Genomic DNA, 19832 nt, shown 5'->3' with positions numbered 1-19832 from the left:
CAAAGCACAGTGGTGTTTCAAATCACAGAGCTGGTGCGAGGAAAATATGAATTAATGTATGTAAAGTGCTTAGTGCAGGGCCTGGCACATAGTAAGTGCTTAATTTATAGTAGCTGTTATTACTGTGGTTAAGTCGGAGGATAGCAATGGTGATGAATTTTGTGTAAAAGCAGCCTGCCTTCTCAAGAGCGCCTCTGTGAGACCACTCATGTGTGGGGCCGTGGCGCCCCCAGGTGGTCAACATCGATAACTGCAGTGCAGTGGAACAGGCCGAAGAAAATGGTTAGGGGCCAAGTTAAGCTTTAGGGTGAGACAACGGGTTTGCGTCCAGTTCTGCTGTGTGCAAGTAGGTGACGGGCATTCACCTGCACTCTCACCCTCCGTGTCTCCAGCAACTAGAATCCCATGGAGCGGCCCTAACAACTTAATGATACCGTCCGCCATGCAAGGGATATGAATACCCCCTAGGAAGTGCTGGCCATGATCCCAGCATGATCCTGCCGCGATGCCAGCGCGACGGCAGCGTGAGCCTAGTGCTCAGAACACCACCGGCCCCACGCTGCCAACATCCTTCCATCTTGTGGGGAGGAGAAGGTGGATGCCCCTTTGTTATTTACTTTTCTTATTGGGTGGAGCTGACGGGTGACTCTGAGTCCCTGACCGAAAAGAGACGCCCCCTGTGGATACCTGAAATCTCACTGGAGCCAAGTATTCTTTTGATAACTTTTGATAACGCTTTGCTCCATCCAGACTTTTTCACAGTGACAATCCCCCTGTAACTTGCAAATGCCCAGATGAGGATGACGGTGCACCAGCCGCTTTCCTCCCAGACAAGAGGGGCCCGGGGGAGACTGGGGGTGAGGGACGTGTTGTGTTGTCATGATGTCTAGAGAGACCCCCACTCCACACACACACCTTTCACCCCACTTGCTTTTCTGCCCAGGCAACTTCCTTCCTTCCTGGAGACCAGAAGGGGATGAGGGGCCCGCTAAGGGAGGCCTTCCTAGAGCGGGACGCCTGCCCTCCAGCTGTCGAGCCATCCCCAGGAGGTGGAGGACCCGAGGCCAGGCCTCGGCTTGGGCTGCATTTCCCTCTGGCCCAGCCACCCCCACACCAGCCCCGCTCACACCTCCTCCCTGGGCTTGTTTTCCAGGAAACTGAAGTTCCTTCTGTCCAGATACCCAGAGGGGCCTCTGCTTGCTCCCTGAGCATCGTTTCCTACTGCCCTGGAAGATTCCTGCCAAGACCCTAAGGTAGTGGTCAGTGATCATAGGCCCTGGCAACGCCCACAGGGTGGTTTCAAGTTCCCCTTTGGCACAAGACACCTTAAATGAACACTGGACGTGGCAGACGACGGGAGGCACTTCCCGGAGCTGCGGCTGGCCAGGACTGGGACGGTCTGTGTGCGGCACCTGAGCCACCAGGGGGCGCCTGACTCTGACCAACCTTCCCTGACTGGGAGACTCCAATGGGGGCTCAGGAAGGAGCCTTCTTTATCTTCTTTTTTTCCCCTTTCCCACCCCCGATAAGCCTTCTTTTCAAACCACCCAAGGCGATTCTAATGCAGTCATCCCTCTGCCCCTACCCCTCGCTCCCACGTCCTACACACACACACCCCCACACATCCCCACCCCTTTGGGACTCATGGGGTCCTCCATCAAAATGCAAGGGGGCTTTTGAGAGGGCTTGGGCAGTAGTGTGGTGTGCAGCCATGATGACCCATGTCTCCATCTCTCCACTTCTCTCTCGGCTGGGCTTTACTACATAAGCGTCGACATTTTGCGGAATCCTCACTGCAGTTGGACATAGCTATTATTATTTCCCCTGCTTTATAGATGAGGAAACTGCGGGTCACAGAAGACAAATAAGGGGCTGAGCAGGACTGCAGGCCAGGAAGACCTAACCTCAGAGTTCAGGCTCTTTCTTCTACCATACGCTGCTCAGGGAAGGTTCTGGAAGTCTGCTTTAGAAATTCAGGGTTTGTCCTAGAAGGTCTTTGATCTGCCCCACCAGAACTGAAGCCCTTTGGCTGCCCCTCAAGAGGTTTTAGAGAAACTGTGTGTGTGAGAGAGACAGGACCCCCAGCCTCTCTTGCCCCCCTTGGCCAGTCCCTCAACCGGGGCCCACAAGCAGACACCACAGCCCCACCGCAGCCCACGAGCAGATGCAGGTTTATTATTCCACAGACCGCAGCATCCTGAACCATCACCCCAAACACCAGCTCTAAAAGTAGGCCTGGGAGCTCTGGTGCCTGCAGCTTGCCCCCAGCCCTGGGCCAGACCAAAACCCCGGCCGTGGTCTCAGAGCTGAGGCCCGGGGCCCCCCGGCCCTAGCAGCACCCCCAGCCCAGCCGTCATCTCTTTGGAGTCCAGAAAAGCCCACACACAGATGCAGAGCCTCGGGCCGGCTGAGGACGGGGGAATCTGCGGGCTCCCCTCCAGAGAAATGCAGTCCCAGATTCCAACCACCCCGTGCAACGTCAGGAGCCCTCAAAACAGCCAGCGTGGGGCTGGAGGAAGCTTCCCAAGTACTGAGGGGGAGAGGCACAGCCGACCTCTCATCAGAAGCAAACTCGAGGTTCGACCACAGCACCGAAGCCCCAAGTCCACAGACACAAAGGCTGTGGAGCGGCCAAGGCAGTTCTGCTTGGACGCCACTGCCACAATCCTCCCTGGGTTTGGAGGGGCCTAGAAGCCTTTCCCTCTGTCCTCCCAGGTGCAGGGGCCCCGCGAGCCCTCGGCTTGCACCCGGCCCCCCAAGCACAAGGGAGCGGAGGCCTGGGGTGGCTCAGAACATCTGTAATGAGCTACATGCAAATACCGTCTTCTGCCAAGCAAGCCAAGGGGCTTAGTATCGAACAGACCGCACCCACCGGGACCCCCAGACTTGCTCTCCTCTCCCCGGGAAAGCCTGTCTCCGGCACCTGCCCCAGAGTCCGCCCCGGGAAATCTGCCTGGGCTTCCAAGGGCTTCCATGCCCACTCTCCCCTGAGCTGGCGATGGGCCCTGGTGAAGGAAGCGGCACACCAATTCACAGGGTGCCCCGCTAGCTTTATCGTGGCAGCCCCGGGGCTCCTGGAGGGTGAGCCTAAGCACTCTGAGCACACTGGAAGCCTGAACGCAATGCCAGCCTCAGGCTCAGGCACGCCAGAGAACAGGGGCCATCCTAACTGCCCCTATGCCTGCTTCCCACCCCCACCCCGGGGCCACCTGGTCAGCGGCCTCCCGGCTAAAGGCTCCAGTGCCTTGCGTCTCCCCATCCTCTATGGGTCCAGCAGGGAAGCTAGCTGGACCGGTGGGAGGAGACAGGAGCACCGTATCCCGGGGTTCTCAAACCGAGCGTGTCTGTTTCCTCTGTTGTCATCCAGAACATCTGTAAGCAAGGGACGGAGTGGATGCTGCGTGGAGACCACGGAAGGCAGGGCCTCTGCTCTGTGGGCAGCTCTCTGGCTCGCCCACCACAGGGATCTGCTGCAAGTTAAAACAAAGCAGGGGAGGGGTGGAAGGAGAGGGGCTGGGAGTTATATTACTGTCCTGGTTCAGTGATTTCTCCCGAAACACACGAAAGCTCAGGGAAGGGGGACCCCGGCAGCAAGGCGAGGGAATGGATGAGGACGAGGGACAGGAGCGCTCAAGAGACCGGGGCTCCTCCTTCGAGGCCTCCCCTGCCACAGGCACGGAGCTCCTGGAGGATCCCCAGCACATTCTGTTCCTCTGGGCACCACTGGCACCCAGCATAGGCGCCACGGGAGGCCTCCAAAATGAACGTGGTGTGCACGTGAGCTGGATCCCGGGGCTCCAGGTCCAGAGTCCAGTCCTCCTTGGCCACCCTGCCTGGCAGCGCAGAAAGACGGGTCCTCACATCCTCAGCAGGAACTCCTCTGCAGAGAGACAGCAAGAGGGTCAGGCGAGAGAGGGAGGGAGGGAGGAAGTGCTAACTTGCCTGGTACGCTCTTCCCTGCCCTCCTCCTCCTCACTGCCTTCCACCCTTCAGGTCACAAGCTGTCAGTCCCTGCAGCCATCATTCCCAGATCCCCTGTAAAATGAGGCCCCTGCAGAGCTCAGCACTCACCCCCCAGGGCAGCACCTACCAGGCTAATGTGGTCACCGGCTATTTGCAGGGTGACTGGACAGGGATTTTCTTCTCCTCCTCTCCTGGGACGGAGTAGGAACCTCCAGCCCACACTAAGCTAGGATCAAGGGAGGGGGTCTTTGGTTGGGAGCAGGGCAAGAGGCAGAAACTGTTAGCATCACCAAGCACAGGCTTTATGGTGTAAAGGCTGGTCCCAGCAGGCAAAGATTTTATTTGTGGTGTGAGTACTTCACCCTGAGACTCATGAGGGCCACTTTCCCTCAGGCCAGCCCAGCCAACCTCCTTTTCCCAGGACCTTACCAAGCCCTCCCAGCTCCATCGTGGGGAAACAACTGACAGCAGTTGGGGGGAGGGGGGGAGTGTTTCTAGAAAGGAGGACTGGGGGATGGGGAGGCTGGAGGTGGAGGGATTACAGACTGAAGCGGGCAAGAGAGAAAGGGAGGGCAGAGAGAAGGGGGCCTGCCCATGCCAGGCAAGCTCCGTGAGACTGTGAGAGTCTGGGGAGAGAGTCAAGAACTGTTTTGCCTGACATCCGGATGTCTGACTTCTGCCTGTAAGTTAAGGGTTTACTTTCATCTTCACCCTGTTTCTTAGGGCAGGAGTGTGTCCCTCCTGGATCTCTAAATCCCAGCAGAGAAGTGGCCCAGTAAATGGTGATACATTAATGAACAAGTGAGTGAGTGAAACCCCCAGTGCTCACCTGACAGGGAGCAGGTGCTCTGCACGTGTTGAGATAACGAGGTGTGTGTGTGTGTGTGTGTGTGTGTGTGTGTGTGTTGTATTGGGGAAGGCACCATCTATCAAATCCACACTCTAGGTCCCTGCCTCTGTTGGGGGATGGGCCTCAATGAGCTGCAGGACAGATGCCCAGTAGGCACCTTCCCTCCTCCATCACCCTGGTGCCGAGAGCTCTCCACAGGCTCCCACCCCCTCGTAGACCCACCTGTTAGACCAGGGTCAGGTCAGGAGGTGAACGAAGAGGATGGCCAGGCCGATGTTAAGCAGGATCACCATGCAGATGAGGACAGTGTTGGGGACCTGGGAGCAGTGGAGAGAAGCTGCCTGAGTTCCCATGGCCTCTGAAACACCCCCTGCCCAAGTCCCTACAAAGCTGGACAGAGGAACAGGAACTTCCGGAAGAACCCTCCTCTGAGCACCCCGCATTTTGCTCACTGCTGTGTCGGGCAACTGGACAGCAGACCATCAGGGCTGGAAGGATTCTGGGAAATGATTAACCAAACCATTTAGGGTCCAGGTCGCAAAGCACAACAGTGGGCAGCACTGGAACTGGAAGCCAGGAACACGCCTTCCTTTCTGCGAATCCCCCCTGGGCCGCATCCATGGGTCCCACAGACCTAGCTTCATTCTGGTCCCTGAGTTTGCAGCTCCCAGCCCCTTCTAATAAGCCCTACTGGGCCCTTCCTCCACTGCCAGGAAGCCCTCCCTGCTACACTCTGTAGCAGATGCTGCTGGTGCTCAGCTCAGATAGCCCTGGTCCCGCAGATGCACTCACTCCCTGCCCATCCCCAGCTGCCTAGGGCTCCCAGCACCCCCTTCCCCAGAGCACTGCCTCTGACCAGAGGGACCAGAGGGAGAGTCCTGTCCCCTGCCCCAAGGTGCGGGACTCTGCAGTGAAAGTTACCTTCCCCATGCCTCCAGGGATCAGGCTACACTTGACTAAGCCCACATCCCTGCTGGGGATTTCCCTGCCCTATTCTGTGCGCTCGCCCTTCCCACCCCCAAATCATCCTCACTGGAATCCCTCCTGAAGCCCAGCCACCCTGGGGGACCCGACGTGGGACACCTCCTTCTGCCACAAGCTTCACTCACCTCCTCCACCTCCACCTCGGCCTCCGCTGCCTGCGCCGCCTCCTTTCGAGCCTTCTTCTTGGCCCCCGCCTTGGTCAGCCCTCGGGCCTCGGTCTTGCGGGCCTTGGCCTTGGGCTCGGCTTTGGGGACGATGGGCTTGGGCTCCAGCTTGGCGGGGGAGTTGGGCGCGGGCTGGGGGGCCCGCACTGGGGCGGCGGCCGGCGACGGCGGCGCGGAGTCAGGCCCGGAGGCCTCGGGCTCGGGCTCGTCCTCGAAGGGCGGCGGCGCGGGCGGCGCGGTGCGCACCGCGTAGCTGTGGTAGCCCCGGTACAGCGCCACCTCGGGCTCGCGCGACGGCGCGGGCGGCGGCTGCAGCGCCTCGATGGCCATGTGATCGGTGGCCGGCCGCGCGGGGCTGCGGCGGCCCGCGCCCTCGGCACCCGGCTCCCCGTTCCAGGCGCCCGGGCTCGCCGGGCGGTCCTTGGTGGCCCCCGGGCGGGGCCGCTTGGGCTGCGGGGGCGTCCCGGCCGGCGACGGGGGGCCGCCTTCGGGCCCCGGGGGCTCGTGCTCGTGCAGCTGCGGGCTCTCGCGGGTCCGCTGCTGGGGGCCCGCGGCCCCTGGGCCCCGCTCCGGGGGCTCGAGCAGGCTCTCCGAGTTCTCCAGGATCTCCTGCAGCAGCCGACGCTTCTGATACTCCGGACCTGCCGGGAACAACCGGCGAGGCTGGCCTCGAACCCCGGTCCCAATAATGATGACCCTGGGCAAGCCATTTAACCCCAACCTCCTTTATTTACTCAGCCAGCAGCTTCCTACCACCTGGCCTGTGCCCAGCACTGTGCCAAGCAATTTCCAAACAGTAGCTTGTTGAGGTGTTTTAACAACGCTATGAGCTCCGTGCTATTAGCCTCATTTTTACAGATGAAAGAAAGGGAGGCTCGGAGAGGTGGCATCGCTTGCCCCAAGTCACCAGTCTGACAAAGGGCAGAGGCAGGCCCAGATCCAGTCCGAATGGCTCCAGAGTTTATGTTCTTAACTGTGGCACTGGTTTCTTTCCACTCCCTTATCTGAAAAGTGGCCTAATCATACCTACTTCACAAATACTAATGCAAGGTTTAATTGAAAAATGCATGTAAAATGCAAAGCTCAGGACCTGGCACAGGTGAAATTGGGGCTGGGAGGTGTCGTTCTTCCTGGGACCAGCAGGGGGAGCGCTGTGACGGGAGGCAACTTACAAGTCTGCGCTCCAAGGTCCCCCAGCCAGTCCCCAGTGGTCTCCTTGCTACAGCCAGAATAACATTCAGAAAATACAAGTTTAATCGTGCCACTTGCCATAAAGCCCTTCAATGCGGAGAACGGTCGCCCACCTCCTGGGCTCCCACTGCTCTACCCAGGCGCCAAGTCTGTATCTGAGTCAGGGGCTGCAGAATCCTTACTCCGCAGCCGCATTTCCCACCACCTCCGCTGCTTGTTTTACCATCTAGCTTCCTCGCCTGCCACTCCTTTCCGTTTCTGTGCCTTTGCACCCACAGTCCCTTCCTCTTGATGTGCCGGTCCCACATAGCACTACATGGTGCAGTGATTCTCAACGAGTGGCCCCAAACCAGCAGCCCTGGCACTTCCCAATCCTTGTTAGAAAATCACACTCATGGGCTCTATTCCAGACCTACCGAATCAAAACCTCGGGGTGGGCCCGGTGTTCTGTGACACGTTTGAGACCCACTGATCCGAGGGCAGCCTTCTCTAACACCGCCCCGCCTGGAGATGTAACTCCCTGGGTTATGTGCTCCCTATGAGCGCCCAGAGCCCCCGTTCCAACCACACAGAACGTACGCTGTGTGGAATTTAATCGTGAAAGGGAGACGACAGCCAACACCAACAGTTATTGAGAGCCTGCCATGGACTAGGCCGTGTGCTCTTCACCTGACGTGCATCTAATCTGCTGCCCAAAAAGTATTATTCTTACTCCCATTTTACAGATCAGAAAACAGGTTTACAGAGGTGAAGGAATTGAACAAGGTCTCTGAGCTGGTTAGCAGTGGAGTCAGGACGTGAATACATGCCTCACGCCCTGATATGCTGTCTTCAGGATTCAAAGCTCCTCTAGATTCTGGATCCCGGCTTTGTACCCCAGAGCCCAGCACAGTGCCTGACACACGGGCAGCACTCAATTAAACTGAAAGTGATGCGCAAGAGTGGGAGGGCTTAACACCTCCTCCTCCTCCACAGAGACCTCTCCCTTCACCACGCTTCATCAGCTCAACTGCCCTGCCTGCAGCAGAGAGAGGAGGCAGCCAGGAGTGGGGCCAATGTGCAGCTGGGAGCCTCTGATTCCCCACCACGACCTCAGCATGGGTCCCCTGGTGTCACTCTATCCCATGCTTTCACAATCCCCCGTTCTTGGACTCACAGACATTTGTGAACCCACCTGGGTATCTCAGCTTTCCAGCAAACAAACGAAAAGAAAAATGGTCCAACCCTGGGGGCCTCCCCTCACCCTGTCCTGCCCGTCCCCTCCCTGGGTGGCCCTACCTGGCTGGTAGAAGTCTGGAGCCAGCTCCCTGGCCAAAGTGCGGGCAATGCTGGACTCCTGGTTGGCAGCCACGGCGGCCTGTTCCGCTGCCTCAGCTTTGGCCTTGGCGTGGCTTGTCCTACGGAGAGAACATGGTAGAGACTCAGAACCCTCCAGAAAACCAGGCCTCTGCCCACAAAAGACAGGCTGGCCAGAGCATTCGTTCACTCGGGCTGTCGAGGAATATGTATTGAACCCTGTGGCCCAGACTGCTGTGCACTCCCTAGACCATTCCCTCTTCTTTCTGAGCACACAGGCCACATGTCTCTTGCAATCAGTGTGGTCAGGCAACTGAGTTCTGGCCAACGCACTGTGGGAAGACATGACATATGCTGTTTCCAGGCTGGGTCCATGAAAACTTCTTCTGCAATCTACATCCTCTCCTTTTGCCCTGGTGCTGGTTGGATGGAGGAAAAGCCAACACTCCAGAACAGGAAACGTAACTTCTTTTGGGTCCCAGACCCCTTTGGCATCTGGTGATACTTATGGACTCCTCCTCAGAATAATGTTTTAAAATGCATAAAATACACAGGATTACAGGGTGCCTGGGTGGCTCAGTCGGTTAAGCGTCCGACTTCAGCTCAGGTCAAGATCTCGCGGTCCGTGAGTTCGAGCCTCGCGTCAGGCTCTGGGCTGACAGCTCAGAGCCTGAAGCCTGTTTCCACTTCTGTGTCTCCCTCTCTCTGACCCTCCCCCGTTCATGCTCTGTCTCTCTCCGCCTCAAAAATAAATAAACGTTAAAAAATTAAAAAAAAATACACAGGATTACAAAGGGACGCAATTATACTGACACACTGTTACCGAAATACTTAAAGGAACAAATTTGTAATCTAATGTCTGGGTCCTTCCTCATTAACACATTGAACAAAATATCTAGCAAGCGTATCAACTACACTCATTTTAAAGTATAGATTAGCATAAAGGGTATTTCAAAGATATCTGCAGTAGGGGCACTGGCTCAGTCAGTGGAGCGTCTGACTCTTGATCTCTGGGTTGTGAGTTCAAGCCCCACACTGGGAGCAGAAATTACTTAAAAAAAATAAAATCCCTTTTTAAAAGAAGATATCTGCAACAATAATAATGTAATGTGAGAGTATATGTGATTTATACCAGTGACAAAGTCACATATATTTCTTCATTTTTTATTTTTATTTTTGAGTCAGAGAGAGTGCAAGAGGAGGAGGGGCAGAGAGAGAGGGAGACACAGAATTGGAAGGAGGCTCCAGGCTCTGAGCTGTCAGCACAGAGCCTGATGCGGGGCTCAAACTCATGGACCTTAAGATCACGACCTAAGCCAAAGTCGGATGCTTAACCGACTAAACCACCCAGGTGCCCCAAGTGACAGATATTTCTAGTACTACTATGGTTTTTTGCCTACCTCCATAATTTGAAGCAAATGCTAAATTTCAGTTAGAAGTTAGTAAAAATAAGATAATTTTCCCCTCTGTTGTAGAAACTTTTGGTGCTCTGCCCAGATCCCTTCGCTGGGCAAAGGCACCACCCCTAGCTCCTGTATAGGCTGCTAATGGCTCATTACTGTCCTAGAAAATTGCACCCAACAGAAGCCACATTGCTCCGGAGGTCAAATCGCCACCCACTCCAACCAAGCGGCTCACAACTAATGACTGATGACACCCCCTAGGCCCCTCTTGACCCAGGAGGAACCAATTCTGTGGTAGCCACAGAACACTCCCCCACCCCCTGCCGTGGGGTCAGGCTGAGGCGGGACTGCAGGTAAGATTACATCCTTGTTGGGTTCCCTACCCTACTCTGTTTCTGTCACCCTCCCCTCTCCTGAAAGCATCCCCTCAAAAAATCATCTGCTCATGGGGCACCTGGGTGACTCAGTTGGTTAAGCATCCAACTCTTGATCTCGGTTCAGATCGTATCTCACAGTTCTTGAGATGGAGCCCCATGTCGGGCTCGGTGCTGACAGCACAGAGCGTGCTTGGGATTCTCTTTTTCCCTCTCCCTGTGCCCCTCCCCAGCTCGCGTGTGCACACACGCTCTCTCTCTCAAAATAAATAAACACTTAAAAAAAATAATCTGCTCAAGAATCCCCACCTCAGATTCTGCTTCTAGGGAATCTCACCTAAGACAGCATCCAGGTTCACAGACTCCCTGAATTCCATCCACAGAACCCGCTGTGAACCCCATGTTAAGAGACACAGTGGAAGGAACCGAGGTCCAGAGATGATTATAGATAATGCGAAGTTCCTTTCCCATAGTCCCACACTGGAATGTGGAACATTTAGCCATTACATTTAAACATTCAGTGTGGAACATTTAAAGAAGCCTTAAATGTTTATTGTGTTAACACCTGAGATCTGGGAGATGGTCCTTTCAGCTGTTAGTCTAGCCAGAAGCACCTACTAAAATAACAACTCCATTGTGGGCCAGACACAGTTCTGAAGGAATTATCAAGATTATCTTATGTAATCATCATGATGCCTTAGGGAGCTGGTGCTGTTATTATTTTCCCTATTTTACAGAAAAGAAAACTGAGGCACAGACAGGTTAAATAATTTGCCCTGGGTCTCAGGGTCATTAAGTGCAGGAGCTAGGAATTTGAACCCAGGCAATAAGGCCCAGGGCTCGTGCTCGAGCACTACTCTGGAACACGTGCCACCCCGGGGCACTGAGGACAGAGACCTGAGGATAAGACCAGCCCTGTCCCTGCCCTCACTGCCAAGTGAGGCAGGAAGGAGGTAAACAAAACAACAAAACGTATTAATACAATGCAGTTAAATAAAAAGAACTTAACTGCTGTTGTGAGAAGTGCCATGAAGGAAGTGCCATGAAAATATAGAAAAGGTACAGCACATATACTTAAAAAAAAAAAAAATTCTAGAGCAGGAAGACAAATAGATCAGTGACAGATGTGGGACCAGGGAAGGTTTCTTTGAGAATGTGACATTCACTGAGATGAAGAAAAACATAAATTAGACCCATAACAGGAGAGGTGGGCACAACAAGGCAGAAAGAAGAAAGAGCATGTGCAAAGGCCCTGAGAAAGAGGAAGAGCTCAGTGCTTTGGAGAACTAAACAAATGAGTGTCCACATCTGCTGATGAGACACACCTCAGGGAGCTGACGTGTGTCTTTGCATCTCAATCTCCAGTATATAGAATTGGGCCTGGAATAAGGGAGGACAGGCCCTTTACCTACGTTATCCCCTTCAATCCTCAAAATGTCTAGGAGGTAGTTTTTACTGTTTGCACTTTACACATGGGGAAACTGAGGCTCAGAGAGGTATCTTCTCAAGGATGCAAAATAATAGTTAATACTTACAAAGCATTTACCACATGCCACGGGCTTTATAGAAACCAACTCATTTGAACCCCCAATAACACTGGGTAGCAGATATTAATACCACCACCCCTCTTTACTGAGGAGAAATCCAGGGCACAAGGCTTTAAGGAACTAAGGCAAACTTATACAGCCAGGAAGTGACAGAGCGAGATTTCGAACCGAGACATTCTGGGATCCAGGGTCTGTGCCTTTAACTGCAGGCTGTCCGCTCACCCAGTAGGGAACAGTGGAGTTCAAACCCAGAACCCTGTGATTTCCAAGCCCTGCCCTTGCCACCTTGCCACAATAGTGTTTATACTGACAGGGGCGCCTGGGTGGCTCTGTCAGTTAAGCGTCCGACTTTGGCTCAGGTCATGATCTCGCAGTTTGTGAGCTCAAGCCCCGCATCGGGCTCTGTGCTGACAGCTCAGAGCCTGGAACCTGCTTCAGATTCTGTGTCTCCCTTTCTCTCTGCCCCTCCCCTGCTCACGCTCTGTCTCTGTCTCACAATAATAAATAAGCATTTTTTAAAAATTAAAAAAAAAATTCTTTACTGACAGAAGAATACCTAAATATGGGATGTCTGTCTGACTTGGTCAGTAGAGCCTATGACCCTTGATGGGGTTGTGAGTTCGAGCCTCACATTGGGCATAGAGTTTACTTTAAAGAAAATGAACACTTAAATGAACTCACGCATGTGCACAGGTATGCGTGGAGGGGCAGCACAGGGAACGGTCAAGAGCACAGCTTTGGATTCCAGTTCAGATGCTGCCAAGGCTGGGGCTGAAACTTAGGAGGATGCCAAAAACTCAGCAAGCAAGAGAAAACAATGTTTTAAAGCAATATTTTAAAAGTCAAGAATAATGCCAAAAAATCCTTGATGAACAAGTTGTGAACAAAATTTAAAGACTGGATCAGACCCTGCACTTTGCACGACCTTGATCACTTCACCCTAGTCCTGATCCCACCGTGACTCTAGGACCTTGGGTGAGTTGCTCTGCCTCTCTGTGCCTCAGTTTCTTCATTTGTACAATGGAGATAATAATTTCCCCCTCTTGGAGTTGCTGTGAAAGCTCATGATTTAAGAGGCAACATATGAAAGCGTTTAGGCCACGATGTGACTGAGTGGAGGTGCCAGTAATGGTGGTGATGGTGGTGGTGGAGGTGATGGTGGAGGAGGAGGTGATGAAGGAGAAGAAGGAGGGAGATGAGGTTTATGACATCGAAACTGAGTGTGGTACATGCATATCCCAGGTTCATATTTGCCTGCGCACGAATGCATGTGACTCAAACTCCTAAACTTTCCAGAAACACTTCCCTGGCAACCTGAAACCCCAGGTCGGGGGAGGAGGGAAAGTGCTGGGCAAACCTTCAAACAGAGAAAATGTCCTTTTTTGGTAACGCAAGCTGGATGGTGCTTGCTTGTTTCCTTGGTGCCCTGGGAAGCTGTGCTGCAGGACTCCTCCTAAGGCCAGACAGGCAGCCTGCACATAGAGCCCCAGAAGATCTGGGGAGATCAACCGTGGACACCCCTCAGAGCAGCCAGACAGGGGTTGAGAAAGGGGCGGCCACACGGCCCAAGGCAGTGAGGGCTGCTGTGTTCACAGGAAGCTCGCTGCTCTTTCCCATGTCCATCAGTCTGGCCGGCTGACCCCCTTGGTCTCTGGTCTCAGGAATGGCTGCCACCCTTCAAGCCAGACACTCCCGTGTTCTCCCACGCCCTCCTCCTCGGCTCCTTGCGGCAGCCACGGCCATCACTCACCAAGTCCCCTCTCCTAGTCCTGCGAAAGCTCCAGCATCCACAGCCTCTCCCTCCTTGTGTCACTGCTCCTCAAAGCCCCCGTGTGCTCCCTACAACTGATCACAGTGGCATCGTGGGCTGGCTTAATCCAGACGTCCAGAGGCCTCAACTCTTGCTTAAAATCTTTGCGAGGCTTCCTACCACGCTCAAAATAAAGCCCAAGGCACTTAGCACAGCCTTCCAGCTTCTCCAGATCCTCCGCTGAGGCCGTCCTGATGAGCGTATCACCAGCTGCCGTCTCAGCGCAGCCCTGGCAGCTCACAGGGTGAGGGCGGGGAGCCTGCTGTTGCCCAGAGGCTCTTGTAGGTCAGGGCCACTCACAGTGTGGCCCATCACCCTCTTGGCCCCTCATCACCTGGGAGCTCATCAGAAATGCAGGTTCGCGGGTTCCATCCCAGACCTACTGAGTCAGAACTTCAGGGTGAGGCGCCCAGGAACCTGTGTTTTAGAAGTGCTCCAGAGGCTTCCACTTCTCACTGAAGTCTAAGAAGCATGTGCTGGTAGACAGACGGAGAAACCAGCTCTAGGCTGGGCAGCTCCCAGCCTGCTCAACTCTCCGGGAGCCTTGCTTGAGTGCTTCTCCTTAAGCACCAGGATCCCTTCTCTGGGTTCAGGTCCTGCTAAGGAAATGCTGGACCTGTTTCTTCTCCTGTGACCACTCACTGTGTCTGGGCTGAGACCGCTAGGGGAGGGTCTCCAAGGATGGCTCTGACCTACGGGAAAGGGAACCAGCAGAAACTGGGGCAGGGGGAGGGGCAGGGATCAGTCACTCTTCTTGATTTCATTGGGATTATCTTTCGTCAGCGGGGTTAAAAATAAGGCTGGTGGTTCTGGGACAGGGGCAGGGCGATAACCCAACAGAAGTGCTTCTGAGAGCATCCCCCGCACCCCAGCTCCTTCTCCTCACTCCTAGCTCCCTAACTGCTGGCTACAAGTCGTCTCCACCAGGCATCGATGGCTTCATGGACCAAGGGAGATACCTGCTGGAATCATCCCCAACTCCGTGCCTTTGTTCAGGCTGTTCCCCCACCTGGAAGGCTCCTTCCCCTCTGTCCACCCTCCCAGTCTTAAAGGGCCAGCTCAAAACCCACTTCTATATATTGATTCATTCACTTAATATAACTTTCTGGAGTGCCTACTGAGTGCTAGGAGCCATTCTGGGTACTGTGGATCTAAGAGCAAACCAAGCATCTAAAAACCCCTTGCAGAGCTCACGTTCTAGTGCAGGGGGGTCGGCAAACTTCAGCAGCGGGCCAGCCAGTGCTGCCCGTGAACAGAGACTGGTTTGTATATTTTTGAATGGTTGAAAAAACAAAACAAGAGTGATATTTTCTGACACATGAAAATTACATGAAATTCAGAGTTCAGTGTCCATATAATGTTTTATTGGAACCCAGCCACACCCATGTGTTGACACATTGTCTAGAGTTAAGCAGTTGCCACAGAGACCGTGTGACCTGCAAGGCCAAAAATATTTACCATCTGCTCTTTGACAGAAAAGGTTTACTGACCCCTGTTTTAATGCATTCACTCAACAACTGTCTCTTCTACGACTACTTTCAACACTATTAACATCTGTTATTTGTTGACTACCTTGTGCCCAGCTCTGTGCTATGGCTGCTTTACACAAATGACCTCAGAGAGGTGGAGTCACTTTCTCAAGGTCACACAGCTAGAAAGTCAATCAGCCCGAGCTCTTACCCATTACACCAAGCTTCCCCCCCACCCCCCCGCCACTTGCCAGTAACTCTGGGCCAGGTGCTGGGCCCAGAGATGGGGATCAATAGGACCCAGCAGCCACCTGAGCCTAACGCAGCCATGCCAAGCCAACCACACAACAGCCCTGCAAACCAATGGATGAAGAGAGATGCAGAACAAAGCCTCTAAACTGCTGGGGAGAGCCGCTAAGAAGAGAGAAACTCCAGCTAGGTAGCTTGGGTGAGGGGTCCTAGCACTGCCCCCTTGCAACCAATCTTTGGCAAGTCTGAGCTCCCTGAACCCCGGTCTCCTCATCTGTAAAATGGGGATAATAACAGCAACTACCAGGCAGAAATGATGTAAGAAGTAAATGAACGGACAGTCATCTGGCCCTTAGAGCAGTGACCCGGATGCAGGAAGTCCATACAGTGCTTGTTAATAAAATAAATAAGCATACTTTTTTGGAGAAGCCTAAAAATCCTGGACCACGTGCCGCTGAGTTGTTTAAAAAAAAAAAAATTAAAACTTTTTTCGTTTTTAAAATGAAAAAAAAAATCTTCAGAACACAAAACCTCTGGTATGCCTGCAGGACAGAGGCAGATAATGAGTCTCCAGCTCAAACCTCTGCCAGCCTCTCTGGAGGCCGCAGAGGTGGTCGGCAGGGACAATGCTGCCAAGTGTCTTCCTGTGGCGGGGGATGCTTCAGATGCCACTGCCCTGCCCTCTCCCAAAATAGCCCCTCGCCCACAGCTCTGGCTGGCCGTGGCCACTTCCTCCAGAACAATCATGGTCAGAGTAATCACAGAGAGGAACCACAGCTGGGGTGAAGAAAGCCCCCAAGGATGTAGGCAGGGGCACGGTCAGCGAGTCTTGACAGAGGAGGGAACTTCCTCCCCTCTCCACCCCAGCCCCAGGGCTTCATTTGGCAAATGGGGCGAAGTCCCTCCAGGAAGCCCCCCTCACCAGAGGGGTTAAGGGCAGAAGCTCCAGTCTAAATAATAGCACCATCACACTAGAGGTATCTGACCTTTGCTCACCGGTCTCAGTTTCCTCAACTGTGAAATGGGGATAATAATACTTCACAAAATTACTGAGAGTCTGAAATGAGCATAGATGGAGCATTTAACAAACACTAGCTTTCATTATCATGGTTTTTGTAACTATTATAACAATGCTTCCCAGCATTTCTCTTCCAGAATTCTATGGACTGCCAATAAATTGGGATGTAAATATGCATTCTTGTAGAAGGATATGTCCTCTGAACACTGTTCCAAGATTCACCCATTCTGTACCTGTGTCCATACTTTAATCTTTTCTTCTTTTTAATTTATTTTTATTTTGAGAGAGAGAGAGCATATGTGAGTGGGGCAGGGACACACACACACACACACACACACAGAGAGAGAGAGAGAGAGAGAGAGAGAGAGAATCCCAAGCAGGCTCCACACTTAGCACAGAGCCCAACACAGGGCTTGAGCCCACAACCCTGGAATCATGACTTGAGCCGAAATCAAGAGTTGGATGCTCAACTGACTGAGCCACCCAGGCGCCCCCATACTTCAATCCTTTCTACCAACAAATGTTATTTTACCGTGTGCAACAACTGTATTGAGTTTACCTGTTCTTTAGCTGATGGACATTCGGGTTGTTTCCGCTTCTGCCTGCTGTGAATAATGCCGGTATGGACATTGGTGTACCAGTTTTTGTGTGTCTGTATGTCTTCATATGTCATGGGTGCCCACCGAGGAGCAGAATTTCTGGGTCATGTGTTAAGTCCATGTTCCGGCTGAGGAACCGTCAGGCTGGTTCCACGGTGGCTGCACCATTTTACATCCTCCCCGGAACATAGGAGGGCTCCCATTTCTCCACATCTTCGCTAACACTTGTTATTATACCCATCTTTTAAATTTTATTCATACTAGTGGTTTGTGAGGTGGTGGTGACAGTGATGATGGTGGTGGAGGCATCATTAGCCATTGGGGAAATGTCCACCTGCATTTTCCTGATGGCTAATGACGTTGAGCATCTACTCACGGGCTTCGCAGCCATTTGTGGATCTCAGTAGAAACGTCTCTTCGGATCCTTTGTCTTTTTTAAATTGGGTTTTGGTATATTTTATTATTGAGTAGTTAAAGTTCCTTATATAGTCTAGATATAGTCCCTTATCAGATATGGTGCCAGTCATGTATTGCAAATATTTTTCCGTCCTGCGGCTCGTCTTTCCACTTTCTTGATATCATCCTCTGCAGCATAAAGGTCTTTAAGTTCAATGCAGTCCAGTGTATCTGTTTTGTTTTTGTTTTTTCTTTTGTTGCGTGTGCTTTTGGTGTCAGATCCAAGAAGGTTTTGTGTAACCTATGGTCACGAAGGCTTACTCCCGTATTTTCTTCTGAGAGTTTCCCAGTTTTTGTGCTGATGTATAGATCTATACATATGCATTGCTTCTAATAAGAAAAATGGGAAATAACCTAAGGGTTCATGCCGCCCTGTTGAGTTAGGTACTACCACCATTGTACAAATGAGAAAACGGAGTCACAGAGAGCCTAACTCACTTGCTCATTGCTATTAAAATGAGTGTTGAGCCAGAAGGAAAGGAAATCGAGTCTGGTAGGAGAGACAGACAAGACTGAAAAGTCCTGTAGCAAAGCAAACAGAAGTCAACAGAGTAGGAGAAAGCCCATCCACCGTGTTACGTGTTCATAATTTGTCTTTTGTTACTTTCATATTATATAAAAAAGATAAAAGGTACAGGGGTGCCTGGGTGGCTCAGGCGGTTAAGCCTCCGACTTCGGCTCAGGTCATGATCTCATGGTTCGTGAGTTCGAGCCTCGTGTTGGACTCTGTGCTGACATCTCAGAGCCTGGAGCCTGTTTCAGATTCTGTGTCTCCCTCTCTCTCTCTGCCCCTCCCTTGCTCTCTCTCTCTCTCTCTTTCTCAAATAAAGATTTAAAAAAAATTTTAAAGGGTATAAAATGACATGACTTCATTGTAGAAAAGTTCTGAAAATCAGCAGGTTTTCTTTTTTAAAATAAAAAAATGCCATCAACGTTTTGGTATTTTGAGGTGGGTAGGAGCACAGTTGTAGGACTGTGGATGACTTACTAAATTTTCTGTGCTTTGATTTTTCCATCCGTAAAATGGGGCCATGAATAGCCCTCACTTCATTGGGTTGTTGGGATTATAGAGTGAATTAATGTAACAAAGCATTTTGAAGCGTAGGCTCTATGCAAGAGTTTGAAACTTTTCCACAAAGTGATTTTGTTCCAGGTGAAGTGGGCAGCTACACCTGCCACCTCCTCAGGGCCCCAGAGAATACCCCCGCCTTGGAAACCCAGCCTGGAATCCCCAGGCCTTGGACGTGAGGTCTTCCAGATCACGTTGTGTTTTGTTTTTTTTTTTTTAATTTATTTATTTTGTGAGACAGAAAGATAGCACAAGCTGGGGAGGGGCAGAGTGAGAGAGAATCCCAACCAGGTTCCTCCACACATCAGGGCGGAGCCCGATGGAGGCTCGAACCCACGAGCTGTGACATCATGACCTGAGCAGAAACCAAGAGATGCTTGACCCACGGAGCCACCCAGGGCCCCCCAGATCATGTTTTATAGCGACCCTTCTCCCCTGCCGAAAGAAGGCCTCCTCCGTCCGCATGCCAGCAGGTATGTGTGACCCCCGCCCCCAGCCTAGAAGGCAGAGGCAAAGTAGTAAGAGTTGCTGTTTACTGAGTGCTATGTGCCAGACATTTGACCTATGTGGTCAGCTGAATAATGGCCCAAGGATATCCCCATCCTAATCCCTGGAACCTGTGAATGTGACCTTATATGGCAAAAGGAGCTTTGCAGATATGATTAAGGATCTTGAGATGTGGGGATTATCCTGGATTATCCAGGGAGGCCCTAAAGGTGATCACGAGTGTCCTTATAAGAGGAGGCAGAGGGAGGTGGGACGGCAGGAGAGAAGGCGAGGTGATGACAGCAGCAGAGACTGGACATGAAAAAAAAAAGAGAGAGGTGCCTGGGTGGCTCAGCCAGTTAAGCGTCTGAGTCTTGATTTCGGCTCAGGTCACGATCTCCTGGTTCACGGGTTCGAGCCCCGTGTAGTGCAGAGCCTGCTTGGGATTCCTTCTCTCCCTCTCTCTGCCCCTTCTGCTCTCTCTCTCTCTCTCTCGAAATAAATAAATAACCTTAAAAAAAAAAAAGCAGAGACTGGAGCGGTGTGATGTGAAAATGGAGGGGCCATGAGGTGAGGAATGGGGCAGCCACTGGAAGCTGAAAAGCCAAGGAATTGGATTCTCCCTGGAGCCTTGAGAAGGAATTAGCTGTGCTGACCTTGGCTGTAGTGTGGTGAGACGGATTTCAGACTTCGACCTCCAGAAGTGTAAATGAATAAATCTGTGTTGTTTTAAGGCCCCAAATCTGTGGAAATTTGTTATGGCAGCAACAGGAAACTAAAACAACTTGTGTGATCTCCTGTCATCCTCAAAGACAACTCACTTTGGTGGGGGGGGGGGGGCAGGCGGGGAAGAAACGCAGGCTCAGGAAGTCATTTGCCTGAGGCTCGTAGCTGGAAGTGCCAG

At 52.5% G+C, this 19832-nt stretch overlaps 1 protein-coding gene across 2 annotated transcripts in view; it reads right to left on the bottom strand.

Annotated features, from left to right (window-relative positions):
* Positions 1-2154: 2154 nt before the first annotated feature.
* Positions 2155-19832, bottom strand: part of JPH2 (junctophilin 2) — a 68782-nt gene continuing 51104 nt past the window's right edge. Inside the window, exons 3-7 of one of the 2 annotated variants that reach the window (XR_006215430.1) lie at positions 8431-8549; positions 5923-6602; positions 5036-5130; positions 4091-4189; positions 2155-3880 (exon numbers count right to left, since the gene is read on the bottom strand). Coding sequence is in view for 1 of the 2 variants with exons in the window: in XM_042980345.1 (XP_042836279.1) it covers positions 5050-5130; positions 5923-6602; positions 8431-8549 (880 nt within the window). In the remaining variant the exon portion in view is untranslated. The remainder of the gene's footprint in view (positions 3881-4090; positions 4190-5035; positions 5131-5922; positions 6603-8430; positions 8550-19832) is intronic. The other variant, XM_042980345.1, reaches the window with a different exon arrangement.

Source organism: Panthera tigris, chromosome A3, assembly GCF_018350195.1.
Source record: "Panthera tigris isolate Pti1 chromosome A3, P.tigris_Pti1_mat1.1, whole genome shotgun sequence".
NCBI lineage: Eukaryota > Metazoa > Chordata > Mammalia > Carnivora > Felidae > Panthera > Panthera tigris.
The sequence above is the reverse complement of the archived record's forward strand: the minus strand, read 5'-3'. Positions and strand labels throughout refer to the sequence as shown.